Raw genomic sequence first — 27,779 nt, forward strand, 5'->3', positions numbered from 1 at the left:
CAGTTGTTTATATAATCTCTTACTATCATTACTCATTTTTAGGTCAAATTGTCCTAGATTTTGGAGAATGATACCTAGGTGTGGTCATTACTTCCTGTCACTGCTGTCAGGCCTCTGAGTAAACAGCTAGGGTGTGTTAGGTGGGGGAGGGAGGAGGAAAGCGGAGGAAAAGGAGGTATGCAAACTTTTACATCTATATTTCTGTATCAGTGTGTGTGTGTCCATGGATTCATACCAAATTCTCCACATCTAATCCAATACCATAGGGTTCCTTCTAGTTTTTTCCTTATTTGTAATTCTCATCTTTAAGAGTCAGAAACCATATTTCATAATCCTTAATATCTTTACTTCAGTTTTGTATCACTGACTCTGCTCTCTCCCACACATGGATGGGTTTTGATATCTTGAACTGTATCTTTAGTAGATTTAGCATTTGGTATTTCTTAAGAAAGTGTGATCTCAAGGAATCAAATTGTAACATCTTCTTTTCAGGGCCCACGGGAGAACAACTGCTACTTGCTCACAGTCAATACTTACTCCATGCTTGATTGTTTAGTTCCCATAAAAGCTCAGTGAGGTTGGCATTACCTTTATTTTACAAATGAGAAAATTGGTGTTATATTAAAGAATTGCCTAAGGCATACAGTTACTAAACAGGAAACCCCAAGCCTGTTTGACTCAAAGCCTGTGCTCTTTTTTTTTTTTTTTTTTTTTAAAGATTTTATTTATTTATTTGACAGAGAGAGACACAGCGAGAGAGGGAACACAAGCAGGGGGAGTGGGAGAGAGAGAAGCAGGCTTCCCGCAGAGCAGGGAGCCCGATGTGGGGCTCGATCCCAGGACCCTGGGATCATGACCTGAGCCGAAGGCAGACGCTTAACGACTGAGCCACCCAGGCGTCCCAAAGCCTGTGCTCTTAACATTGATGATTTTATCATAGATTGACTCATACAACCTCATTTTCTTCTGGCTGTGTTGGAAAATAACTTGAAGCTTTTCTAATGAAGAGAAAGATATGTGCTCACTAGAAAATAACTTGACAAGTACAAAAGTTAAAGAAGCAAACTGAAATGATATATAATTGTATAATCCATGTTTGTGTTTTTCCCCTTCAGTTTACACCTATGTGGATGTGTATATAGGTGTACGTGTATGTATTAAGATTATAATTAAAGTATTGTTTACACATAATATACATATCATGCATTCCTTTATTCATTTTCTTTTATTATGAACATAGTACCATGTCATTAAACGTTTTGCACAAACATTTGTAATGAGCATCTTATCTACCATCGTGTGGATGTCTCATAATTATCTGTTCCCATCTTGTTGAACATTTATGGTTTTCCAGTATTTGGTTATTCTAAACAACATTGTGACCATCTTTTTTCAAATAAATCTTTATACTTCAGCTGAAAGGTAACAATGTAGATCTCCTTTATTTCAGTTAATTTGGATTTCATACATTTCAAAATCTACTTCTGTTTTAGTGAAGTTGTCCATTCATCACAGCTCATGGTGTTTGTATAGCTTTTGAGGACAAGAAGCTGGAACTAGGTATAAATAATTTTTTGTTTGCTTTTCCTCTGCCATCACATTCGAACTCTTAACAATGTTTATGTCAGATGGCAAGTGTTGGAAATGGTTGAGAGTACATGTATATTTGGAAACGCAGCCCTACTGAGGATATAAGAACTTTTTTTTAAAATATAAGAACTTCAATAAGATAGGACAAAAAAATCAGATTTGATAATTTCAAAAGCCCTTTGCCAGTAAACATCTACCAGTGTTGAATAAAATATGACAGAACTTTTAAATGCAGAGCTCAGCTTGCACGAATTAAGAGAAACTGTCAAGTAAAGCATTAAGCTGATCATCAGCCCATGATGAGAGGAGGTTGGGTTAGTTACTGTCTCCTTAACCAAAGGGTCTTGCCTTTAACACCCACCAGGTATAGGAGATGGGGTCTTGATCTTAGGGGGTTAGGGAGTTGGAACTGAGAGCCCTCTACCAAGTTAGGACCATCAAAGGTCTGTTCTTCAGTGAAAGGGTGGGCTAGGTGATATATCCGGAATTAGAGGGAAATGATAGAGAAACCTATTTGGGACTGGGACTCTAAGCACAGAAAAGAAGAGGGAGGAATAGAGGGAGAATTTCCCGTATAATTCATAACTTTGGGCTTTGCCCCCATGACAGTTGGGACATGAATTTACATTCTTGAAAAATATGAGAACTCTAGGATGAGAAGATAATGTAAAAAGTGGTCTTGGGCCATTGAGCCTCCAACAGGCATATTCTCATTCAAGAACTTGTAGGATATATAAGATAATATATCTTTGAATGCCAAATGCACTGTTAAAAATTACAAAGTGTTGGAAGAAACCATGTGCCATCAACCTGAGTCAGATAAACGGTAAGATATACACCTGAGAACTTCAACACTAGAACTATCAGAGAGACTATATAATAGACTGAAACAAAATAGAACCTTTATTTCCCTCCCATGTAAGCAGAGTTTGAGAAGAAGCAATCCTAGGTGGGTGTGGGGCTCCACAACCATCAGGGACCTATCCTTAACTTCAACTTTTACCTCGTACTCAGGGTGTCAGTCGAATGGTAGCCGTGACATCCAGATTTCAGGCTGGAAGGAAGAAGTGGGTAAAAAAATGCATGCCTTTTCTCCTTTAAAGGCATTTTCACAATTTGTACAGGACATTTCTTTTTCTTCTCATTAGACCAAAAATAATTAAAAAATTAGACTGTGGCTTTATAAGTAAACTTTACCAGTGTTCCAGGGAACAGAGAAAGATGGTATAGGTTCCCTGCGTCATTTTATGAAGCTAGTTAAACCTTTATACAAAACCAGATTAAGAAGTAAAATTTATAGGTCAGTCTTACTTAGGAACATGCATGTAAGATGTTTAAATAAAATATTAGAAAATGGAATCTGGCAAAGCATGAAAAATCTACTTACTCAAGTTGGGTTTATAGAACACAAGACTGGTTTAAAAATTTATCTGTTAATATAGCTTACCACTTTAACATGATGAAGAAGAACTATATACTCATCTTGATGTTGAGAAAAACAGTTGTTGAAAGTCAACAACTAGTCCATGTTGGGGGAGGGGACTCTTACCAAAGTAACCATAGAATGAAGCTTCCCTGTTGTGACTGAATAATTAAACAGAAATCTACAACAAGCACTATACTTAAAGGCAGAGTGTTAGAAGTATCGCTCTAAAGTTAAAAAAAAAAAAAAAAGAGTCCCATGTCCATTAATACATGAAAATGTGTGAGAATTGGGGATGAAGAAATGAACCTTTGTAAAATGGTATAATAGTTTTTGCCATAGAAACTCTGAGAAAGCGTGTGAACAGATAGTTAGAACTGATAGGATAAATCAGCATGTTGGCTGGAAATCAGAGCAGCATGTATAACGCTCAGCTCCATTTCCACATTTCCACACACGAGGGACAATTAGAAAATAAAATTTAACCACACTGTTTCTAAATGCTTCCCTTCTCTTGATGTGAAGTTAGTACTCATTAAAAGTCAAACAGAATATCTTTTTTCCCAACAAGTGTTTTTCTCTAGAGTTGCCTGAATGTTAAGTTTTCCTTGCTTTTGCTTTACAAGTTGTTGTTAGTAAATAAAACATTTTAAACATTTTTATATTTCTGGTAAGTAAAAACCTCTTTAAAACTTATAGTTCTTACTTTACATTTGATAAATTTTCTGCTCATGAAAAACTAAGTATGACAGTGGACAAAATAGTTTTTCAGTCAGTTTTTATGTAATAAACCTTTTTAATTTTAGAAAGAATCCATTAACATAGTATATTCATTTCACATTCTCAGCTCACTTTTAATCTATTCAAAAATGTTAATCGTTCAAGTGTTGTTCACTAAGGGATGAATCAGGAGAGAGGAAGGTCTAAGATCCGGAGACAGTGTGGAAGTACTTGGGATCACAGGACTTGGGGGAAGACCTAGCAGTAGAGGCCACAGAAGGAAGCACATGGGCAGCCTATGTGCCAATCATGTGTGCGTATCCCTCAAGCACCCAGGTGGCAAGGAAATGGGGCAGGAATGAGGTCTAGGCGGATGGTTAGCAGCAGTAAGCAGACATCTAGTGGTCCAGACAACCGTGGAGAAAATAAGGCCCAGGTTTTAGGGGCTTGGAAGTACTGAGTAGAGTCAGAGGGTGGTCCTCAGTGTAAGATAGGGCTTGCTCAATGGAAACAGAGCCCATTTCTAGAATTGGAATTTATGTTAAAATGGCACATTGGCTTACTTAATTACCAAGCCACTAGGTTTCAGGGCTCCTCGATTTTCTCTGAGGAGGAGAACTGACCTCATGTTCTGAGGTTGGATTGAACTCAAAGTTGGGTGTTAAGTGATTCAGTCTGGGGGTTAGAGCACGTGGAAGCAGGTAGCATGGCAGGTCACTCGTTGCCAGTCATGTGTCCAGTCTCCAGATTCCATGAGGACCGATGATTGAAGGCTTACTAGTACAAGTAGGTGTTTTATATATATATATATATAATATATATATATATATATAAATTTAAAATTTTAAATATTTTATGTACATAACTCAAGAGTTTTGATGTTACTACATATAACTCCTGTATATATCTTTCATCCAGTTCACCAGTTGTTAACATTTTGCAGTATTTGCTTAATTAATTTATTCTTACTGATTTTATTTTATGTATTATATATCTTTTTAACTTTATTACAGATTTACTTTATTATTTCTGTTTTTTTGCCGAGTTATTCTCTGTATTAACCATCTTTGCTTCATTTTTCTGTTTTCTTTCCCTGAACTATTTAGGAATGAATTACAGCATCAAGCTTCTTTCTCCCTAAATATTTCAATGTGTATTTCTCAAGAACAAGGACATTCTCTTACATAATCATGATATGGTTAGCAAAATCAGAAAAGGTGACATTGATATAATACCATTTAATCTAATATAGTCCATATTTAGCTATATATAGCATATTATATATAGCATTTTTCACAACATGTTTTTGGCTTTTTTTTCTTTTGTCATGGCATTAACATTTTTGATGAGTTAGAAAGCCAGTTTTGTTGAATATCCTTCAGTTCGGGTTTGTTTGATGTTTCCTCATTTTTAGTTTTAGGTTTTGTAAGTTCTGCCAGGGAATGATTATCTTAAGTGTTATTTTGCCCTTCTCAGTGCTTCAGATGTATTTTTTTTGAGGTACAAAAGAAGAGATTTGGGTGGTTCCAGTAAAGATGATTTTGGTAACTGTCCTTGCCCCCAAAGAGCATATCATCCGTCAAGAGAGATGAGGCGCCCCAGAAAAAGCTGAATGAGTTAGGGGGCAGCAAGAGGAGAACGGCGTTCTCTGAGGTTTCCCAGCTGTTCCCGGTATGGAGGTCTCTCCAGAGAGGCTCTGGCTGGGATTGTGGGTGAGTGGGTGAATTCTCCACGCACAAGAGAAGAGAACTGCAGAGTGAGGTGAGCCCTGGGGCGTACCACCACTGAGGAGAGACGGGGCCGGGGGTCTGCCCGAGGGGCGTGCAGAGGACAGCTATGAGGTGAGTGGCAGGAAAGACGACCAAGAGGGTGTTGAAGGAGGCCTCGGCCACTGCGGGACCCAGTGTTTGGAGAAAAGGTCATAGGGTTTTGATGGCTTGCCCTTAGTGTCACTCAAGGTATTTGGTGGGACTAGAATTATAGTGTATACTTCTTGAATTGCTATCATAATAAACATTTTTATGCTATGTTTCATGGAACAGCTCCTGTGGTTTTTCAGAATAATGATGAATTTATTAAATTATTATTTTACATTGATTTCTCCAAGGGAGCATTTTCCATGGGATTCGGTAGTTTTGAAAAAATGCGCTTTTGAAGGAAATACTTTGATAGTCATAGTCGTGCTATTTGGCTCCTAGGCAATTCAATTGCTTCTGTTTTAGAGAGCCTTTTTCTTCAGACTGTTTCTGGTCTCACACGTCTGGGGACAGACTTTTCCCAATAGGGAAAGTGGTCTTCCAAGCTGTAGATACTTGATTCAGGTGCTGGGTCAAAAGCAAAACTTACTTAAGTGTATTTGGCATTTCTCGTGTTGTATAAATGACATTTTCAGTAAGATGAGAGTTTTTTAATCATAGTCTCAGAATTTAGTTTATTTGATAGCAAAAACAGGAGTACTAAGGAAATGGAATGGATTCCACATTTATTTTAGGAATCTTGAGGACATGGAGTACTCTCTTAAGCAGGTCTTTAATTTCTTCACACTCTGTTACATTTGTGGGAAACACAGTTAGCACTGCTTTTTCCTACTCTGTCTTGTCCTTTATACATTTTCAGGAGTTTCATGGTCTTATTTTTCTTTTTTAATTGTAACTATAAGGAATCATACATAGAATCATCTCTTAGTTTGCAAATGGAAACACGCTTGTGTACACATACCAAACTAGGCTATCTTACGGGGTGGACAACCCACTTTGCCTTTTTGTTGGAGGTGGAGGTTGTGGGGAGAGGCATAAAGTGTGTGTTTTTAAAGATTGTAACAGAAAATGTCTTGGCTGGTGCTGTGGACAATATGAATACTTCATAGCACTCAGTATGACTAGCATGGCATGGCCTTGCTGACGTGGCTTTAGAAATCTTTTCTGATTAAATTTTAAATGAAGTTAGCTTCGTGGGCAATGCTATAAAGAATTGCCTAAACCTTTGAATCAGGAGATCTCAAATGAGATTTTTAGGTGCTTGAGTATCTGTGGCATGGTGTTCTTTGACCTCTTGATTTGGACTTTCCTGCCCTTGTTAGTGTTAGAAGTATGTTTTTCAAGCTAGACATACCTGACTGGATTAGTACCTCTTTGGGAAATGTTTTTATTATTTAGGCAATTTTAGAGCTTCTTATTTAAGAGAGATTAAGCTTTTTTCATAGAATACAGTATTCTTCAGATACTCTTTCTTTACTGTCTGTACTGCGTTTGTAGCTATGACAGTACCCAGAACTCCACAGCTTTGCCAGAATTGTTTGTGTGGCTTTTTTTTCCCAAATGTTTACAAAGTTTTCAAAACGAAATTTGTGGGGTTGTTCCCCTTAAGTAGCTACTACTATGTTTATAAATGTGCTGTAGTTTCTGTTAATTAATCCTATGTATGGTCATATCTGTATCTTTTGATTCTATTCCTTCTTGAAGACCTTGCTATTTAAAACCACAATTAAGGGGCGCCTGGGTGGCTCAGTCGTTAAGCGTCTGCCTTCAGCTCAGGTCATGATCTCAGGGTCCTGGGATGGAGCCCCGCATCGGGCTTTCTGCTTGGTGGGAAGCTTGCTTCTCCTTCTCCCACTCCCCCTGCTTGTGTTCCCTCTCTCGCTGTGTCTGTCTCTGTCAAATAAATAAATAAAATCTTAAAAAAAAATAAAACCACAATTAAAAAAGACAAAACTTGCTGTTGTCTTGTCAGAGCAGGGCAGTTCTCTGAAGCCTCTCGATAGATGGTGTGGCTTGCCGAGTTCCCTGGTGTTGGCTGTCTCAGATCCCCTTTCTAAGGCCCCACTTCCCTGCACACTAGCTTGGTATGCAGGGAGAAGCTGCAGAGTCTGTTGGCTGGGCTTTATTTACGGAAACAGCAGGGTTGAGATTGATTGCGTTGAGAGACAGTGTATGGATGAGGGAGGGTCACAGCACATGCTCAGTCCTGTCAGTGTGAGGGGGAAGTTTCTGCGTTCTGCGTGAAGGCTTAGGTCATAGCACAAGCTCAGTGAAAGCTCTATGAGGTCTCTCAGACTGCATGTGCCTCCATTTTGAGTTGTTAGAGTAGAAAAGGGCAGAGTTTTAACAGTAAGTAGAGGTTCAGGGATACAGCTAGACTCACCAGAGCCTCTATTAGTCATGGATGATCCATTCAGCCCCTGCAGGTAGGCTCTCTTCCTCTGGCCTCACCGAAACAGTGATGGTTTTTGCTGCTCTTTCTCACTTCTGAAGATGTTTATGAATCATTTCATCATTCATAGTGCATGTTCCTAAGAGCCTTTAATTCAGCCCTGGCTGGCCATGTAGGTGGTGTTGCGAAGCGTGAAATCAGAGCTAAGAATGGGGTCTGCCCGGAGATGCATTAGCAAATGGAGAACGTTGTGGATCCTGCTGTCCCTGTCCCTTTCCCCTTTCCCTTCCCCTTTCCTCTCCGGGTACAGCTTTAACCTGAGTCCTGCATGGATGCCTGGTGCTGAGCTTGTTTGCCTTCAGGCACCTGCAGAACAAACCTGCAGGCTGTTCTGGTGCTGTGTGGCTGGTAGGGAATGCCTGGGCCCGAGAGCAGCTCTGTTTGGATGTTTTAGGAAGGGTGGTAGGTGGGCAGCTATTGGTTGCTTTGAAGGTGGGTGGAACTTGTTTTGATTGAGAGCCTGTTTGCCAGAGCAAATTATATTTCTTGTGATCTGTTTCTGAAGTCTGAAGATGAAATAGTGTATACGTTTTGACGTATGCAGGAAGTAATTGTGGATCATGGTTGCAACATTATCACCTTAAAATGATTTTTTTTAAAGAAATAAAAGGTTATGTCACATCATTTTCTGTTGTTTCAAAAGGAAAGAGTCCATTCTTTTCAGAGTTTATGGGAAATGTCTTGACAATTAAGAAAAAAATTGTATGCAGTGACATTTGTGATAGAAGTTAAGGTTCCAGTTATTTTGTTTCTTTATTTTATTTGTTTTAGCAGAAGGTGGCATTTGTGGTGTATGTGTATTTTGTCGTGTGACCTGTACATTCGGTAGGAGAGGAGTAAAAAGAGGAGTTGATGCTGGAGAAGTGGAGGCACTGACCAGGCCAGATTCTGTGCCCACTGCCTGATGGGCCCTGCACCAGTCCTTTCTGTGACGGGGAGTTACGCGCTTTGTGTGTCCCGTTTGTATCCAGGGCTCAGACAGATGGCTCTTACCATGGTTAATGTAGGGAGCCAATCATAATACTCAGGTTTAAGACAAGTTCAGTTCTTACCCAAGTAGATGATACGTGAAGTTGGCAAATTGTATTAGTTGTTACTCTTTGTTTCCTCTCCGCTTTTTTCTTCTGATGAAAGTTGGAAAAAATTTTGAAGTGACACTTAAGTTTTGTGCATTTGGGAGGTTGGAAGGTGGAAGCACATGATGTGCAAGAATGTGCAGCTGATAAGTGCTCATAGGATAGTGAGGAAATTCATGGGATGTTGGTGATACAGGGAGAGATTCTGAGTATAAACTCTTCATCGTGTAATATGAATGTGGAGCTGTGCGTGCTCACCTCTTGTCAGAGGAGGACCCTGATTTGGTGGAAAGTTGTAAGGAAGGCTAATGGTAAATTCTAGCCACGGACAATATTACTGAAGTATCATCTGGCTTCCAGCAGGTTCAGTTTGGGGATTGTGATAAGGAGATGAATTTAGGACTAGTGCATTGATTACTAGTTTTAGTCTTGTTCTCCATTCATATGAGGGCTGTCTTCCCAATTATGATCACATTTATTTGAACATTGCATTTGGGGGTTTTGGGCAGTTTTTCCCCATACCGTGTAGTATTGCTTCTGGAACTTTTCTTAATTCACTCCATTTACAATACTCTTCCTTTCTGCTTTTCTCTTGTAAGTCTAAAATTACCGTCTCTCCGGACAAGAGGATCTGGGCTCGGAGGCACTTAACACTCCAGACTTGTTTCAGAAAATCCTCATTTGAGTCAGGACCATACTTGTCTAGAAAACCATTGTGGACTGCCTTTCTTTTCTAGGGCCTTTACTTCTTCAACTTTTTTTTTTATATTTAGCAAACAAAGTGTGACTAGGAAGCTGTACTCATGAATCAGCTCTGGGCAGGTTCCTCCCGCTGGTCTGGCTAGCTGGCTAGCTGGCCTGGCCTAATACAAATGTGCCCTTGTGAGCTTGTATGCAGCCACCTGTTTAGATGGTGAGGACTTGTAGTGACCACTGCTGGCTGTTTAGAGTCAAATTTCTGTGTTTCAGATCAGGTAAAGTAAGTCACAAGCACCGTTCCTTGTGTAGTGTGCATTTGTTCTGTATTTCCCTGTCTTGGGAAAATATTTTTGGAATGTTATTTGTTGACTAGCCATCTCTCGCTTTGGGGCTTCTGTGCTTGTCTGGTGGTGGCAGAGGTGAAGGAACAGCACGTGGGACATTCTTCTCTTGGTCAGTGAAGTTGTCCAGGGTCTGCCCAGCTTGGACATTGGAAAGATGCTTGTTAGTTTCATTTTGGCTTATCGCTCCCCTCCTCTTGTACCTCAGAGTATCAGGAAATGTTGGTGAATATGGACAGCTTATGTTTCCAGAAGAACATAAAAGTAAAAGTTCACCAAAATATTATCCTTTATTAGCTTTTTTTGTCATTATATTAGAATCTTGAATCAGAATCCAAGGTTGAGGCTTACATTTAAAGGGTTCCTCTTATGTAAAACATAAATTTTTCAGAGCCTGTGAATCTGCTAATAACATAGCTCCAGTTTTGACCACGTCCTAGGTTCTTGTCTGATGTATTAGATTGGAAGACTCTGGTACACCTAAGACCTGATGTTTGCCATGTCTGTGATTTTCCAGTTGTTCATTGTTTCTGATCCTCTTTCCTTCTGAATTCATTTTTCATTTTCCACTTTACTTTTTGGTCGTTAACTGAAATGAGCTATCTTTCTACCAGAGAAGCATTTATTCTAAAGCCATTAAAAAAAATGTCATCCAGAATGAGAGAGAAAATAGAAAATACAGGCTAAAGGGAGATTTGAAATAATGAAATTCACGAATTTGTGTGCATTCATGAGTCTCCTCCCAAACTGATGATCATCTGTATTGAGCAGTTTGTGACAGGGGAGGATACTGTTTCCTGAACATATCTTTAAAGCAGATCTGAAAGAAAATTAATCTATTCTTGTGTTGTATATTCTTGATACTTTTGTTCTAAGCTACAACAGCTCATTTTAATTCAATTAAGACAATTAGATATTATTTCTATCAAAGTTCTCTGAATTATACATTTATTTGTGACCATTGGATTGTCTTCTGGGGTGTGGGCTACATCTGTGTTTGTAGCCTTAGTCTCTTTCAGAGTGCCTGCCAGATGGGCCTTTGGCATAAATATGTTGAATATGAGTGGCGTTTACTGTAAGAGAAAAGACTAGATTTAGAGTTAGATGGTATGGTTCAAATGCCACCTCATTAGTGACATTGCATGAGTTTCTTGGCTCCTCTGAATCTCCATTTTCTCATGGGCCATATCTCCATATGACCAAATCTCCAATAAAATAAGTATAATTTCTCACAGTTGTTATAAAGATGGGGTGAAAACAGTATGAAACCGCTTGGCACTTAATTGCTCAGTGTATTATTGTTATTAATTCAAAGGCCAAGTCTACAGTCTCATATAAGTATGGTTATCTCAACAACATCTATAGTTTTTGGTCAGTCTGTTTAAGACAGTGTCAGGAGTTGTGTTGGGAATTATGGTAATTAAATTAGTGGCCAATATGTTTAACCACCGTTTATTGATCTCCTTTCTTCTCTTGCCCTTTGGGTGTCTTATATTTTTCTTTATATTTCCTGAAAAAAAAATTTTTTTTTAAGAAGCTTTACTCCCATGTCATATAAAATGTTCGGTGAGTTCAGCACTAAACGTTCTTTTCTTATCTCTCTGATGTGTGTGTGTGTGTGTGTTAATGCTGTGAAGGCTGTGTTCTTCCTCCCTGCCCTCACCTTTCCCCTCTCCTCCCCCCATACCCACACCATCACAGTGAAGAGGCATAATGCAATGGTCATGTTTTTCATAGTATTTCCCAGAGACTTCCCACTGGGAACAAAGAGACATTCACACATGCATTGAAGACATACTCATAGTCCAATGGCCCTCTTTTTCTGGGGATGCTACATTTCTGTTTTTATAAAGTTTGATTTCAGTGTGCAGAAAGCTAGCAATATTTTTGGTCAGGAGATCGGCTTAATCTTCAAATATTGCTGCTTTATAAATTATTTCAATCACAGTGGGATTAAAATAATAAGTCTGTTTTCTAAATCATCATTTATGTATGTATAGCTTTGTGTTGGGCAGTGATTACCACTTTGAAATGAGAGCCTTTCTCATATGTTGTTAAAAAAAAATTTTTTTAAACCATTTTTTTCCTGATGTTACATACTTTGTATAGAGGCCACATTTACTGCATCTTATTGTCAGCATGAAAATTCTTCTTGTTCCTCAGCCAATGCCTAAATTTTAGTTTTGGACTCTTACTTATATTTAGGGGGTACTCTGTGGAAGGAGAGCTACTTCTGTGGCCTGGACTCCTCCATAATTTACTCACTATGACCCCTTGAAAGAGCACCTTTATCTCCTCAGGCCTTGGTTCCTTCTGTTAAGCTAGAAGATTAGATCACATGGTCTCTAAGGAACTTTCCATCAGAGAAAATGTAGAATATTATAATTCGGGATTTTGAAGAGTTTCTGTCTTGACCTTTGTATTTGTGTATGAACTTGAAACATTAACTCTTTCAACTGTTGATGGGTTTTCTCTCTCTCTCTCTCTCTCTCAATAAACCAATATTCATTCAAAATATCCTTCCTGCTAGGCAGGAGGGCTAGCCTTCTATCACAGGTTACTTGATTTAATTTCGTACCAAAGTGCTTAGTTGCTATCTATGGCTAAACAATAGTTGAATTAAAATATTGGAGTAGGGACGCCTGGGTGGCTCAGTCGGTTGAGCGGCTGCCTTCGGCTCAGGTCATGATCCCAGGGTCCTGGGATTGAGTCCCACATTGGGCTCCTTGCTCGGCGGGAAGCCTGCTTGTCCCTCTGCCTGCCTCTCCCCCTGCTTGTGTTCTGTCTCTCTCTCTGACAAATAAATAAATAAAATCTTTAAAAAATAAATAAATAAAATGACAATAGGTTTAAAAAAAATAAAATAAAATATTGGAGTATACTTGTATGTAGTGTAAAATATTAGAATATAGTGAGTGCCAGTGGGCCCTTGGATATAATGGAGAGGTAAAAACAGACTTGGTTCCTTACTTGCATGGTGCTTTCAGTCTAAGGGCAGGACATTGAAGGAAATAATTACACAAAATAAATATAAAATCATGCAAAATAGATAAAAAATCACACCTGTGGTAAGAGTTGAGGAGAGGTAGGTGGTGCTTTGGGAACTCCTGGTAGGGGAATTAGCTCCTGTTGTCGTCTGTTGCCAATACTGGGAGCTAATAATAGCAGTGGCTACTGTGCCGCAGGACTGTGCTGCTGTCCCTCTCCCCCTCCCCCCACGCTCTCTCTCTGTCTCTAAAATAAATAAGTAAATCTTTAAAAAAAAAAATTTGCTTTGGAAATGTGTGTTCATGCTGAAATCTGAGAAACCCAGCATGCTATTCTAGATTTCCTTCTTATCATCCTTGTTTTCTCTCCTGCCCACAACCCTTCTTAAAAAAAGACTGATTCTGGGGGCGCCTGGTTGGCTCAGTCAGTTAAGCGTCTGTCTTTGGCTCAGGTCGTGATCCTGGAGTTCCCAGATCGAGCCCCGTGTCCCCTGATCAAGCCTTGCGTTGGGCTCCCTGCTCAGCGGGATGTCTGTTTTCTTCCTCTGCCCCTCACCTGCTCATGCTCTCTCTCTCTCACAAATAAATAAAGTCTTTAAAAAAAAAAAAAGTGATTCTGATAAATTGCCTTTCAATTTTCCCAAAATTTGTTGTATTTCATTCTGGACCTACAGTCCATTTCTGTGATCACTTTCTGAATGAGCTAGTGAGTAGTAGAATTTCTAGAGTCTTCTTTGTATTGATTTCATGTCAGTCTTCCTGCTCAACTGAACACTTTATGGGAAAGGTAAAAATTACCTCTTCTCTGAGCCTTGTGATCTGAAGGAAAGGTAAAGGAAAATTGCATAGTGATTTCATTCATGCGTGACACCAGCCGCAGAGAAGGGGTCCAACTGGAGAGTTATGCAGTCCCAGACTTTGGGGAATGGGCTGTAGGCCACACTGCTGTGATGTTCTGGGCTTGGATTGGGGACCAGGTCTGGGTTTAGGATGAGAACTCATGCCAGCTCCCTGTGACAGGGCTCTGTTCTACCAGCTCATGTCTTCTCCCCTGGACCCTGTGCTCTTGTCCCTCTTCTTCCCCTGTAGACCCAAGTCCTTGTCGTAAGCAATTACCACACTCTTTTAGAGCTATTTGGGTGTCTTGAGTGAATGTTCCTTCAGAGACACTTGCCTCTCCCAGCCTGCATCTGGCCAGCCGGCTCTCTCATCTCCTTTGCGTGGATGCTTCTCCCTTTTTGATATTCAGTTACAGGCTTCCTGCCCCTTTCTGTCCATTCCCTGTTTACTTCTTAGACTAAAACGTTTCCATGGTAACAGGTTACTTTTCAAAGGGAACATCTTGTCATTTTATTTAATCCACTGCAGCTGAAGAGGACTGAAATATTAAGTTGTAGTTGCCATGGATACTGCTTTGTTACATGGATTTCTTTTGTATCAGATTTCATATACAATGTATCTTTCTTTTCTTTTCTTTCTTTCTTTCTTTCTTTCTTTCTTTCTTTCTTTCTTTCTTTCTTTCTTTCTTTCTTTCTTTCAATACTCAAGGAATAAACACAATGACTTGTCATTATTGTTGTAATTTGGCTTCTGGGACTGTATTTTCATAGCCCAAAGCGAAGATCTGTAGAATAATGGGGACTGAACCTCAGCTGTTTTGAAAAACATATATTATTTACATTAACCTCACAGAGAAATTCTTCCTTGCTGGTGAGGATGGTGTCAATTTTTTTTTTTCTTTTTTTTTGGTAGTATGATTCACAGGGATGTCTCAGAAAGGATGACCCCAAACCAGAATCCTTAGTAAATACAGGGAAAAAAGAATTTATGTGACTTGAGTTAGTTCCTTGAATGTCCTTTCTCCTTAACTGTGGCATTCTTTCTTCTGTTACTTGTTCAGCTGTCTACAGTACATCTTAGGGGAATCTTTTGGCCATTTAATCAGCTTTTCTCATGTCTAGCTTTCGTCTCTCCAGTCTATCTGTAATACATCATTCAGTCAACCAATTCTTTAGACTTTTTAAAAACTTTTAATTTTTTAGATTCACAGGAAGTTGCAAGATACTACACACTGCTCCTATATGCCATTCACTCACTTCTCCCGTTGTGTATAAGTCTAGTATAACATCAGAACCTGGATACAACATTAGTAAAATGTGTGTGTGCAGTCAGTCAGTGTAGCTTTATGTGACCAGCGCCATCGTCATGTCTGTTCTGTTGCCATACAGACCTCTCACTCCCTCACCTCTCTACCCATCCCCCATTCCTAACACCTGGCAACCACTAATCTGTTCTGTTTCTATAATTTTATTATTTTGGCAATGTTATATAAATTAGACGTTAACTTTGATAGGTTTTCTCATTTAAAAAAAATTTTTTTTTTAGAGAGAGGGAGAGAGAATGTGCACTTGCGAGGTGGGGGTGGGGCAGAGGGAGAAGGAGAGAGAGAATCTTAAGCAGGCTCCAGGCTCCACACTCAGTGCAGAGCCCAATTTGGGGGTTAATCTCCCGACCCTGAGATCATGACCTGAGCTGAAATCAAGAGTCAGACGCTTAACCGAGCCACCCAGGTGCCCCTATAGGTTTTCTCTTTTAACATGATTTTCAAACTAAAAAGAAACTCTTTCTGATAATTCTGTCTTTGATGCTTGAAATGAAGATAAGGATATGGTTTCTCATACTTGTTCTATTTGTAATTATGTTATTTTGGTTCAGTAACTTAATCTCTCTGCCATGTAGGAGTTCTGACTTTGGAGTCAACTAAACTTGAGTTTGAATCTGGTTTTTTCTTCCCACTTGTTAGCTGTGTAATCTTGGGCAGTTTCATAATTCTCTCTCATCTTCAGTTTCCTTGTCTGGATAAGTAATAATAGCACCTTCCTTATAGGGTCATCCTTAAGATTAGATAAGAAAATATGTGGAATTTGCTTAGCTTAAAATGCCTGGTACATAGTAAATGTTCACCATATATGTTTCTTAATATTAGAATTAGTACTGTCATTATTATCTATAACGTGGAGATACTGCTTCATAGGGTTGTCACAGAGTAATGAAATCATACATACCTGGCACAAATAGTACTTAGTAAGTGATAACTAGTATTATTATTTTACTGGTGTTCATAATGCAACTGCAGGATATCTGAATTTAAGATAATGTAGGTGAAAACCCTGAGGCAAGGATAAGGGTGTACATAGATTTGTCCTGCATTATCCTGGGACATGACTTCTGTCTTTGGTTTCTTATTTTGTATGTAGTATCCTTTATCCGACCTCACTGGGATTTACACTGTCCTTGGTCTGGATTTTCCTTCCTTAATTGATGGCCATCCTGTTTTTGCCCAGACCTACTGTATTAATTAAGCAACACTGTACATCAAGCAGAAACCTCTTCAGTAGCTGTGTTGTTTCACATGTAAGATAGAATAAGATTTGTATTTCTGGGACTGTCACTATTAATGCTTTCATTAATATCAAAATTTGAATTAAATGAATGCATAGAAATGAGACTGTAGAGCACCTAGAACAGTAGAAAAGTACTTACATGCTAACTATCGTCATTACTAATTGAAGGATAACCTGGTATCCAATATTTTCCTTCTTTTTTTTTTTTTTTTTTTTTAAGATTTTATTTATTGGGGCGCCTGGGTGGCTCAGTCGTTAAGCGTCTGCCTTCGGCTCAGGTCATGATCCCAGGGTCCTGGGATTGAGCCCCGCGTCGGGCTCCCTGCTCGGCGGGAAGCCTGCTTCTCCCTCTCCCACTCCCCTTGCTTGTGTTCCCTCTCTCGCTGTGTCTCGCTCTGTCAAATACGTAAATAAAATCTTTAAAAAAAAAAAAGATTTTTATTTATTTGGCAGAGAAAGAAACGGCTAGAGAGGGAACACAAGCAAGGGGAGTGGGAGAGGGAGAAGCAGGCTTCCCGCGGAGCAGGGAGCCCGACGCGGGGCTCGATCCCAGGACCCTGGGATCATGACCTGAGCCGAAGGCAGACGCTTAACGACTGAGCCACCCAGGCGCCCCTCCAATATTTTCCTTCTAACTTATGCATGACTTCACAAAAATCACGTCCAGGTAGAAGGACCCATTGAAAGGCCAAGACAGACTAATGGATTTTTAACGTAAAAGAGTCCAAAAAGATCATAGATAAGGTTTTAGATTCACATTGTGTAAAAACCTTTAAGAAATGACCACTTTGTTGAGTTTTGGGGTAGTATCAAAAATAATATCCATAATTGCCAAAAAGACTATTAAAATATTCTTCCCATTTCCAATTATTATCTTTGTGAGACAAGGTTTTCTTCATATACTCTAACTGAAATAACATATTGCTGGGCATGTGGGTGGCTCAGTAGGTTAAGTGTCCGACTCTTGATTTCGGCTCAGGTCATCATCTCAGGGTTGTGGGATCAAGCCTCACATCAAACTCTGCGTTCAGTGAGGAATCTGCTTGAGATTCTCTCTCCCCCCCCCCTTCTTCCCCTCCACCTGTTTGCAGTGTTTCTGTCTCTGCCTCTCAAATAAATGAATAAAATCTTAATTAAAAAAAAATAACTTATTGTAACAGATTGAATGTAGAAGCAGATATGAGAATCTGGCTGTCTTCTGTTAAGTCGTGGATTAGATTTGCAGAAATGCAAAACAGTGCCTCTGTTTTCATTAAGTTTTTTTCTGGTTTAAATACAGTTATTTTTTATAAAAATAAATGATACATGTTCATATGTAATAGCCTTACTGCTATTTAAAAAATTTTTTTTGAAATTTCTCAAAAACCTAACTTCCTTAGAATGCTCAGTAATTTAAAGACCGTAAAGAATTTCTGAGACCAAAAGTTTGGAAATTGCTGTGTTAAGTAAAAGGAAATACGTACTGGTCAGCATGTGATTATTAAGAGTGTTTTCTACAGGCTGTTGATACTCCTTTTAAATAATAATTGCTGGTGATTTTTGTCAAGTGTTACAACTTGGTAATCTAGAAGTATTCATGCCACTAAGGAACTTTAAATTTGTCCTGAATGCATAAAAATGCCAGGCGGGGAGCGTATTAGATTCTGGGGGACACACAAGATGGGTATCAGTTCTTGTACTCTAGAAGCCTGTAGTCCGTCCCATAGTGGGTGCACGGGTGGGAGGAAATGTCCAAATGAGTCTTGGCAGAGTGTCATTCTCTGATAGGGCGGTTTGGACCACGAGAGGAGCTTGCAGGAAGAAGGGGGCAGTGAGGCAGGGGATGAACATGTAGTTTAATGTAGAGTTTGGATGCTGTCAGAAGAGGGAGGGGAGATGGTGATTGTTTGGTGGATTGCAGATGTGGCTGGGTACTGGCTATTTCCCACAAAGCTTACTTCTTGTCGCTCATCTTCATTTCATATGCTGACGGTTTTTCTGTCAGATGCATCCAGTTCTCTCTAATGGGGCATGTTGCTATCTTTATCTTGGACCTAAAAGAGCATTTCCACCATTATATATATTCTATATCCAGGAGTTCCTGGAAATGGTAGGCCCGTGCAATTGTCTGCTTACCTTGGGTCCTCATCCTCCTCCAAAATAATTTTGTTGTATTTCTTGCTATAAGAAACCCTAACATTTAAAAGTTGCATATGATTAAGAAATAATTTTGTTATAAATATTGATTTTTAAATTTTCAAAGGTTATTTTATTTTGGGCTTTTAAAACTACTAACCTTGTTAGTACCCATCCTTGATAGAAACAAAAATGAGAGAAACAATTTCCAATTTAGGCTCTTAAGATCCTCAGTACACTTGTTTGTCTCACTTGTATAGTTATTAACCTATTTTATGCAAACCAGTGGGATCTAAGATATTTGGTGTTTGTTTTATTATTGTGACACATTTTTGAGCTAAATATGATAATACTGGCTTATGAAAATATTAAAAGAAGAAACAAAAAATAAACCACACAAAAAATAAAAAAGGAAAAAGACTAAAATAAAAACAGACCAGGAATGTTTGTTCTAGAATTATCAAGGACTTAGCAGTGCATGTGTAGCAGTGAAGGGGAAATGCTTTCATAGGCATCCACTTGAGAACCTTAGCATAGTATAGACCTTCTAGAAGAACCTGGAAGTTGAGCTGTGGGCACAAGTTACTGGATGGGCTGCAGCTGAAACCTTCTCAGATGACACATTTTGGCTAGACCTGCTTGTAGGCAGGCAAGCATTTGGAAACTATTTAGAGATACAGGGGAGAGCTTTTGGCAGCTAGTTTTGCTCATAGCTAGTTATGAAACAGAAAGGAATGAGTTGGAAGGGAAATGGTCAGTAACACTGACTGCTTGTTTTTCTTAAAGTACTCATGATTAAAATAGCCTCGTGGCCTGTTTGATTCCTTTCAGACCTCCTAAAACAGCATGTCGTTCCTACATGAACCTACTAGAACACTCCATCTTTTGGCTTGTTTTTCAACATGCCATTCCCCTAGTGGGGAAATGAAGGTGCTTTGTACATTAAAGACTGTACTTATGCAACCTTTTCTCCCACCGTGTCCCGTCCCACCTCTGCAGGGTTTTATTCCCCCCTTGGGAAGTCCTGTTTTGCCCTGCTGATGGGCTCCCCTTCAGAGGTTTCTTTGGAAATTAACCACTGCATGCACTGTTGTCTCCCTGTGAAGCCTGCCTAATTTTGATCATTTCCCTTGGCATTTTTGTATTCTGTTTCTCCTGAGATGTTTTGTGCTTACCAGTGTAGTGATTGGACCTGTTCTGGTGTTTTGGGGATGGATGATACTTCCCTGGGTAGTTGGAGTGTAAGCTCCTTAAGAACTGGGCCACATCTTTCCTTTCTGAGTCTTCTCCCTTCCTTTGTTTTATCTACTGCCCACTTTCTCCAAATAAGACTCTTCATGAGAGAAACCGTTGGGTCAAAAGAAAAAAGTATTAGACCTGAAGGAAATAATCATTTTCCAGAATTCATTTTAACAACTTCACACATAACGTTAGGGTTATCAGCTCTGTGGAGGACAAGCACGAGACCGTGTGGCATCTCCGGTGCTTTGCTGCTCTGTTACGCTCTGCAGCACGGCGAAGTCTACCAGTCACCATCGGCGGCTCTCACCGTGTAAAAGCCCTCTCTCCCCAGCACTGCTGGAGATTCAGAGGTGGCTGTACAACACAACAGACTGGTCCCTGGGCACGGAAAGGGTGGCCTGAGATCGCCCACAGTTAGTCATGACTCAGAGTTGAGATAACCAGGAGCTGGGAACGAAGCCCCGGGAGGGCAGGGACTGTATTTCTTTGTCCGTCACCATATACCTTGTGAGTACCCTGTGCAAGGCCTGGGACAAAACAGTCAACAAGCATTTCATGAAGGAGTGAAAGGGGAAGGCAATCCACACTTTGGGGAGTTGTGGGGTGAAATGGGAAGGAGATCAGGAAAGGCTTCTAAAAGGAACCTGGGATGGCTAGGATTTGAAGCAAGAGAGGGTGAGCTTTGCAAGTGCAGTAGGAATGACATAGACAGAAACAAGATGAAGTCTTCCACCTCCTAGATCTTCTGGGCTCATCCCCACACCTTTTTCATCTCTGCTTTTTTTTTGCTTTTATTAAGAAGGCCTTTTCTGGAACACGACTGGATGGCTCAGTCAGTTGAGCATCCAACTCTTGATTTTGGCTGAGGTCATAGTCTTGGGGTCATGAGATCGAGCCCCTCATCGGGCTCTGTGCTGGGCATGGGGTCTGCTTGTGATCCTCTCTCTACCTTTCTCTCTGCCCCTCCCCCCCCCCCCGCCCTTGGCCCAAAGGCCTTTCCTGACTATCTTGTATAAAGAACTGTGAAAATATTTCATCATTTACCATCTCCTTAATTCTTTGGCCCTTTTATCATCTGATCTACTATTTGTTTCTTTGTTTTGTACCCAGATAAGAATATAAGTTCTAATAAGGTAGGGGTATTGTGTTGCTCATTACTTTATCCCCAACACCTAGGACAGTTTTGAGTGTACAGTAGGTACTTAATAAATATTTGTTGAATGAATGAATGACCCCGTGTGTGTGCTAGGAACCATAGTTCTCTTGTTTATCTTTTAATAAGGTTTACAGTAGGGCGTGTGAAATGTTTTGAAAAGAAGAAACCTGTACTGGGATTGTTCTGTTGGAATGTACCTCTCTGAGGTCTGAAGGAACAGTGGTATGGGTACTCACGACAGGAAGCTGCAGGAATGGGGCTTTTAGAGGAAAGAGATTTGAGAGATGTGTATGGGGGGTGGGGGAGTGTGCATGTACAGGCAGCGCTAGAAATAGTGCGGAACTTAATTCTTCCTCTGTTATCCCTCATTTATTTGAAGTGAATTGTTTGTCTTGAAAAAAATGTGTGAATGTTTATGCCAGGACTATATGGTGCTAACCTGCTCTGCTCTTTTCATGACAGGAGGCTGAACAGCACCCAGGGGGAAATTCGTGTTGGTCCTAGCCATCAGGTAAAGCAAATTTTAGTAGCTTCTCCAATAGGGTTTTATTTCTTATTATTCTGCTGGTCCTTTATTCTGTTAAGCAGCAATTTAGAATCATTGTTATGCTTTAGGGAATTTTATATAAATGCAGGGTTCTTTTTCCCCTGATCACTGCATACTTTTTAAAAATTAAAACTTTTAAAAATGTAAAATTTACCATTCTGAACAATTTTAGGTGTACAGCTCAGTGGTTTTAGGTACATTCATATTGTTGTGCAACCATCACCACCATCCACCTCCAGAACTTTTTTATCTTCCCAGACTGAAACTCTGTCCCCATTAAACACTAACTCCCCATTTCCTCTCCCCAAGCCCATGGCAACCCCTCTTCTACTTTGTCTCTGTATATCTGACTCCTCTAGGTTTTTCATATCAGTGGAATTGCACAGTATTTGTCCTTCCATCTGGCTTATTTTACTTAACATAAAACCGTCAGGGTGCAGCCATGTTGTATCACATACCAGACTTTAATTTCTTTTTAAGGCTACCACATTTCATTTACACATTCATTCATTTATGGACATTTGGTCACTACATACTTGAATTGTAAGTTTTAAAAAAACCCTGCCCTTCAGAAGAGGCGGGATGGTTAGGCTCTTTGTCGGTCAGCAGCTTGTTGTGTCGTGACCTGTGTCCTCTCGTGCTTTATTCAGTTTACTAAGACTCTTAGTGCCCTCTTTGCCCCCACCCCCCCATATCTCTGTATCAGGATGCTTTGACAGGCAGGACTAGAAAACTCTGGCTGCCTGTGGCTGTGTATGATCTCGTGTATCATCACCTCCTGGTCAGGCAGGCCCAGGGCTCTGCTCAGCTTCTGTACCGTTCTCCTGGTGCCTAGCTGTCCCCCCACGGCTGCCTTCTTAGGTGGTAGCTGAATTTTACTGATTCTAAGATGTACTTCTTTCCTTCACATTTTATTATCTCTGACATCAGACTTCATTGTACATTCTGTAGTGTGATTATAATTTAATTGGCAGCATTTCTCCTTTCTAAATGCACTAAAATATTAGTGGATCTTACCTTGAATGAAATACAGCAGATGTTGAGAGGAGGAAAAGGGATCATCCTTCTTTTCCCCTTAAGAGCAAGGAACATTCTTCCAGAAGGTCTCTAGTAGTCTCTACATGTCATTGCCATGGATCGAGTCACTGTCCATTTTTAAACTGTGAGGAAAGTGGGTTTAGTGTGATGGGCATGGGCTGTCATTTGAGTGAGCCACGTGGCCATCACATAGTGCAGATGCGAGGCACAGCGACTGTTCGTTAGGATATTGAGGTGTAGGTAGTCTGTTTAGTTGTTCATTTTTCTGTCTGGATTTTGAGCATTCCTTGTATGCCATTCATATTTTTAAGAACCTATTTTAACTCTGTAATAAGAAAGAAATTAAGAAGTGAAGGAATATTAAAACCAAAACGTAGAAACCATCAGGGGCATCTAATTTCTAGAAGGCACGTCTCATCTCAGGACTAGGATTGTAACTGAGACAGACAAAAAGAAGCTGCAAGAGGACATTCTCCTTAATGCCTGCCTTGTTCAAGTATAGCCTTGCCTTGGTGTGGCCAGTAGGTGGGTCTGACTACCACCAACTATATATTCTGTGTCTTCAGGCCTAGCAGTTACGGTTTAATCAGGGAATCCAGTACTAACCTGGTACCACTGGACTACCTGTCCCTCTCTCTGCTCTCTTGCCACTGTATTTTCCCACCCATTTTTTCTTCCTCTTTGTGTCTTGAGATCTTTGTACTAAAGTTTATTTTACTGATTTTTTTTTCCTTGCCATAATAGAAAAAGTGGTGGGGTTTTTTTTGTTTTGTTTTGTTTAGAATTCTCACTTCACTTTAATCACTGAATTTCAGTTTTTACGAATAATCTTAGGACAATTCAAGTAACTAAGGTTTGGGGAGGGAAAACAGTTCTCGTACATGAAGAACTAGACATGCTCAGTTGTTCTGTAAATAACTCTATTGGCTTCGATTAACAAACATTTTCACAGAAACAAATTTTTTAAGATTTTTTTTTTTTATTTGACAGAGACACAGCGAGAGAGGGAACACAAGCAGGGGGAGTGGGAGAGGGAGAAGCAGGCCTCCCGCAGAGCAGGGAGCCCGATGCAGGGCTCGATCCCAGGACCCTGAGATCATGACCTGAGCCGAAGGCAGACGCTTAACGACTGAGCCACCCAGGCGCCCCAGAAACAAATTTTTTAAAGCCAAAGATCACTGCATTTATATTTACAAAAAAGCCATAAACAAATATCCACTTACCCTTTACTGGGAGAACTTAAATCAATGTTTGAACATTAAGGCAGTGACGATTCTAAAACAATGAAATTCTAAGTTAAGGCTTTATGTTTGTTTTGAAACCCATAGTCATAGGCCACTGTGACCAAGAAAAAGTGGTTCTTAAGTAAAAGATGCTTAAATTCTTGGAAAGGAACAAGTTTAGTATGCTTACATTCTTGTATACTTACATTTATTTTATATCAGATTCTAAATATATTCATTGGGCTTTATTTTAAAAAAGAAATGTTTTGGAGCACCAAATGTAACAGGACTTTTTTATGGATTGGCAATATTTTCCTTATTAAAATTTTAATTTTTTTTATTTGGTGCAATATTAACATTTGTAAAAATCAAGAAAGAATAGTAAAATAAATCCCCTTATCCTTATTAGTCAGCTTTCACACATATCAAGTTATGGTCAAACTTGTTTCATTTATTCTCCTTCACACCTCTCCAACCATTATTTTGAAATCACAAATCTATCATTTATTTGTTAATATCCCAAAGATAGAGCTCTTTCAGAAAACAGTCACAGTATGTAATACCTAATAAAAATTAGCAATTTCTTAAGTACCCCTTGGTCCAGATTTCCTTAAATATCTTTTTTTTTTTTCTTATAGTTCAGATTGGAATCTAAATAAGAGCCATGCATTGCAATTGGTTAATAGGTCTCTTAAATCTCTTTTAATTCATATATTGTTCTCATTTTTTCCCCTTCTCTCAATATATGTATTGAAGAAGGTGAGTGTCTTGTCCATTAGGGTGTCCCATAGTCTGGATTTGGCTGATTTCATCTTTATGTGTGATTAGACTTGTTCCCTTGTCCTTTGCATATCTTGAAAATTAGTAGTTAAACCTAGAAGTTTAATATCATCCTAGTTCAGTCCTCTGCCCCTGGCATGGGTGGTGCTGTGTAGTCGACCAGGGAGTATGTGTGTCCTTGTAATGCTGATTTGCAGCCATGACTTATTACTTAGAACCACCCTTTAAAATGGTGATACTCTGTCATTCCTTCATTTATTAGGTGAATAAAGGAAGCTTTCCCTTTACCACCAACTATTTGATTATCAGAAGCACAGAGGAAAGGCAAGATAAATGCTCAATTCCTTCCTTCTGTTCACCAGTTTTCAAAAATAGTAGGTTGGTTTCCCAGCATCTTCCAGCAGTCACCGGTGGATTTTAAATTACTTATTATCTGCTAACCAGTTGAACTTACTCTTACTGATGATTAAATTATCCTTTTGGGACTGGTAGGATGCCTCTTCCTGCCATCTTCTGTGTCCTTTTGACTAGACGGACCCCAGGGATTTTTGGTAGGGTTTTTTCAACTGGTATGACATGATTTTAATGTTTCATCTTGTATATTCCCTGCCGTTGATCTGGAATTAAACTTTTCTCATAGGAGCCCTTATTGTTTTATTGGGAAGTGACATTTTTTGACTGGGTGCTGGGTGTTCATTGTTACTAGGTTGGTTACTATTCCTAGGCCTTTTCAGGGAACAGGTTAGGAAATATGGGCCCCCCCCTTTTTTTGAAGATAAAATATATTGCAGATTCTTTCTAATTCCGATTCAAATTTTTATCTGGGTTTTATATTTAATCCTATCTTTCTTTCCTTTTATATCTGTATCTTTTCCCCATGTCTCAAATCCCATTTTCAAATGACTCCAATGTAATTATTCATTTGCTTTAATCCCATAATACATATATAATAGTGCAGAATAATAGTACTTAACACTGCTACAAATAATATGGTTATTGAAAACCGCTTACTATTAAAAATTTTTTTTTTGTTCTTAGAATATATCCCACTAGGGCTTTATAGGCAAATTAATATGTGTTTTAAAGTTAGTTGAAATAATTCCTAGAGAGGAACCAACTCACTATATAGTTAGTGCATTTATTTCCCTTTGCTTTAGGGTTTTTAAGAGATTGTTGTTCTTTAAATTTCATTTTGTTTTTATAGTTACATAAAGTTATTCACATAACTCCAAAGTCAAACATACAAAGGAAGAAGTGTGCTCAAAGAAGTCTGCTATCTCTGTCCCTTCCACATTTTCCTTCTCTCCCTGATGGATAATTGTTGTTTTGATTTATCCTTATTTTTATTCCCCAACGCTCTGTTCTTAGATAAGTGGTAGCATGATATACACATTTTACCGACTTCCTTTTATCTTTTAACAATGTATCCTGCTGTTCCCTCCGTAGCAGTGTGTAGAGTGCCTCCTCATTTCCTTCTCCCATTTCATGGAACTGCATTGCGGGGATGGAATAGTTCATTCTTCCAGTTCCTATTGTTGGGCATTTAAGTTGCTTCCAGTTATGTGCTATTACAAGTAATGCTGTAGTGAATGGCCTGAGCATACAGATTTTTATATTTTTGCCAATGTATCTTTGAAATATATTCCCAGAAGGGGGATGCCTGGCTTAAAGGGCAGGTGCACGTGGAAATGTGAGGACATTACAAAATGCCCCACCGTAGACATCGTACCATTTTTGCCTTTGTGCTAGCAGCTCACTCAAGTGCTAATACAATAAGAGTCTTGTATATTGTCACACTTCGGGATTTATGTCATTCTGACAGATGAGAAATTGTATTTCAGTGTCATTGATTTGCCTTTTTCTTATCAGCAAGTTTGACCATGTTTTCTTATCATTAAGAGCCATTTGCATTTCTTTTTCTATAAACTATCTAACTATATTTCCAGCTTATTTTTCTCTTGACCGGGGAGGATTTGTCCTCTACCACAATAATAGTACTTTTTAACTAATTTAACAAACAGCCGTTGGAGAGCTACCATACCAGGTACTGTTCTTGGTGCTGGGGAAGCAGAACTCTGTACAAAGGTCAAGAAAGGCCTTTTGATGCAAATCTCTCTTGTGTTTTAAATTTTATTCCAATATGGTTACTATGTCTTAAGCAGAACTCAATTCTGCTTAATTGAGGCACCCAATTAAATGTTATAAAAGTCAATACTAAATTAAAGAAGAGCATCCTTGTTTGGAGAAGGTCAGTGCTTGGTACACATTTAGAGGTATCAGAGATCTCCTGGGAGGCAGACTGGTAGCCCTAAGACCACATGGTCTGCTAATGTTATGTTTTGCCACAAGATTATTTTAAAAAATCAAAATTTCTGGACTTTGGAAAAAAATCAGGGGACATACAAGTACTGGTTCTCATTCCTGCTTGGTTGCTTTTCCTGAACAGGGCAGCACTCTCTCCATTACACCCTGGTTCCCTTCACTCCTTAGCACCTGATACCTCTGTGCCCAGGACAGGACCCACTGCCTGTGGGTGGCTGTGCGCACCTGAAATGCGGCCAGGCCAGACTGGGAGGTGGTGTTTTGCTTCATGCGATTACTGGAGTGTTTAAAATGAAATAGATAGCTCTCATTTTATTTCTGTTGGACAGTGCTGCCTTATCCTCTCCTTGCTTCATTTAATTTTTTTGCCTGGTTTCTGTGGACACTGGAGCTTTTTAACTGTAGCTCTTAGTTTAAAATATTTGACAGATGTGTCCGTGTTCATCATCTGAGACAATAGGAACATGTGTGTTTTGCAGATGCTTGGTTTTATAGGCCCCTGATGGTTGTGGTAGTCGTAGTACATGCTTGACTCTTGCTCTGCCCCGCAGAGTAAGGATGGGAACATGCTAGGGGTATTTGGATCTCTAACCCAGAGGTGACTTAGAATCTTGGTTGTTGAGCACTGTCGTTCAGATATTTTTTAAAAAATCTATTGAGGTGTACTTGATATACAGTGAACTTGTTCATATCTCACTGTACACTGTTGGGTCTGCTGTAACAGTTCATATCAAGGTGCAGCATTTCTCTTGTCTCTGAAAGCTCCTTCCTGTCCCTTCACAAGCAGTCTACTCCTCCTGAAGCTACTGCTGGTCTGATTTCTGACACCATCATTTAGTTCAACTGTGTTTTTAATGTTAACTCCAATTCTGTGTCTTTTTTTTATGTTTACCTTGATAGTACTGTA

The 27,779-nt window shown here is 39.4% G+C and overlaps 1 protein-coding gene across 8 annotated transcripts in view; it reads left to right on the forward strand.

The window, feature by feature from the left end:
- The window catches only part of RERE (arginine-glutamic acid dipeptide repeats), a 415,927-nt gene that overhangs the window by 265,117 nt on the left and 123,031 nt on the right, over positions 1-27,779 (forward strand). For 7 of the 8 annotated variants that reach the window (XM_078073823.1, XM_078073818.1, XM_078073819.1 and 4 more), the window contains one exon: positions 21,425-21,473. In XM_078073823.1, coding sequence (XP_077929949.1) covers positions 21,425-21,473 — 49 coding nt within the window. Of the gene's footprint in view, positions 1-7,644; positions 7,917-21,424; positions 21,474-27,779 lie in introns of those variants that run through there. The other variant, XM_078073824.1, reaches the window with a different exon arrangement.

Source organism: Halichoerus grypus, chromosome 5 (genome assembly GCF_964656455.1).
Source record: "Halichoerus grypus chromosome 5, mHalGry1.hap1.1, whole genome shotgun sequence".
Taxonomy (NCBI): domain Eukaryota; kingdom Metazoa; phylum Chordata; class Mammalia; order Carnivora; family Phocidae; genus Halichoerus; species Halichoerus grypus.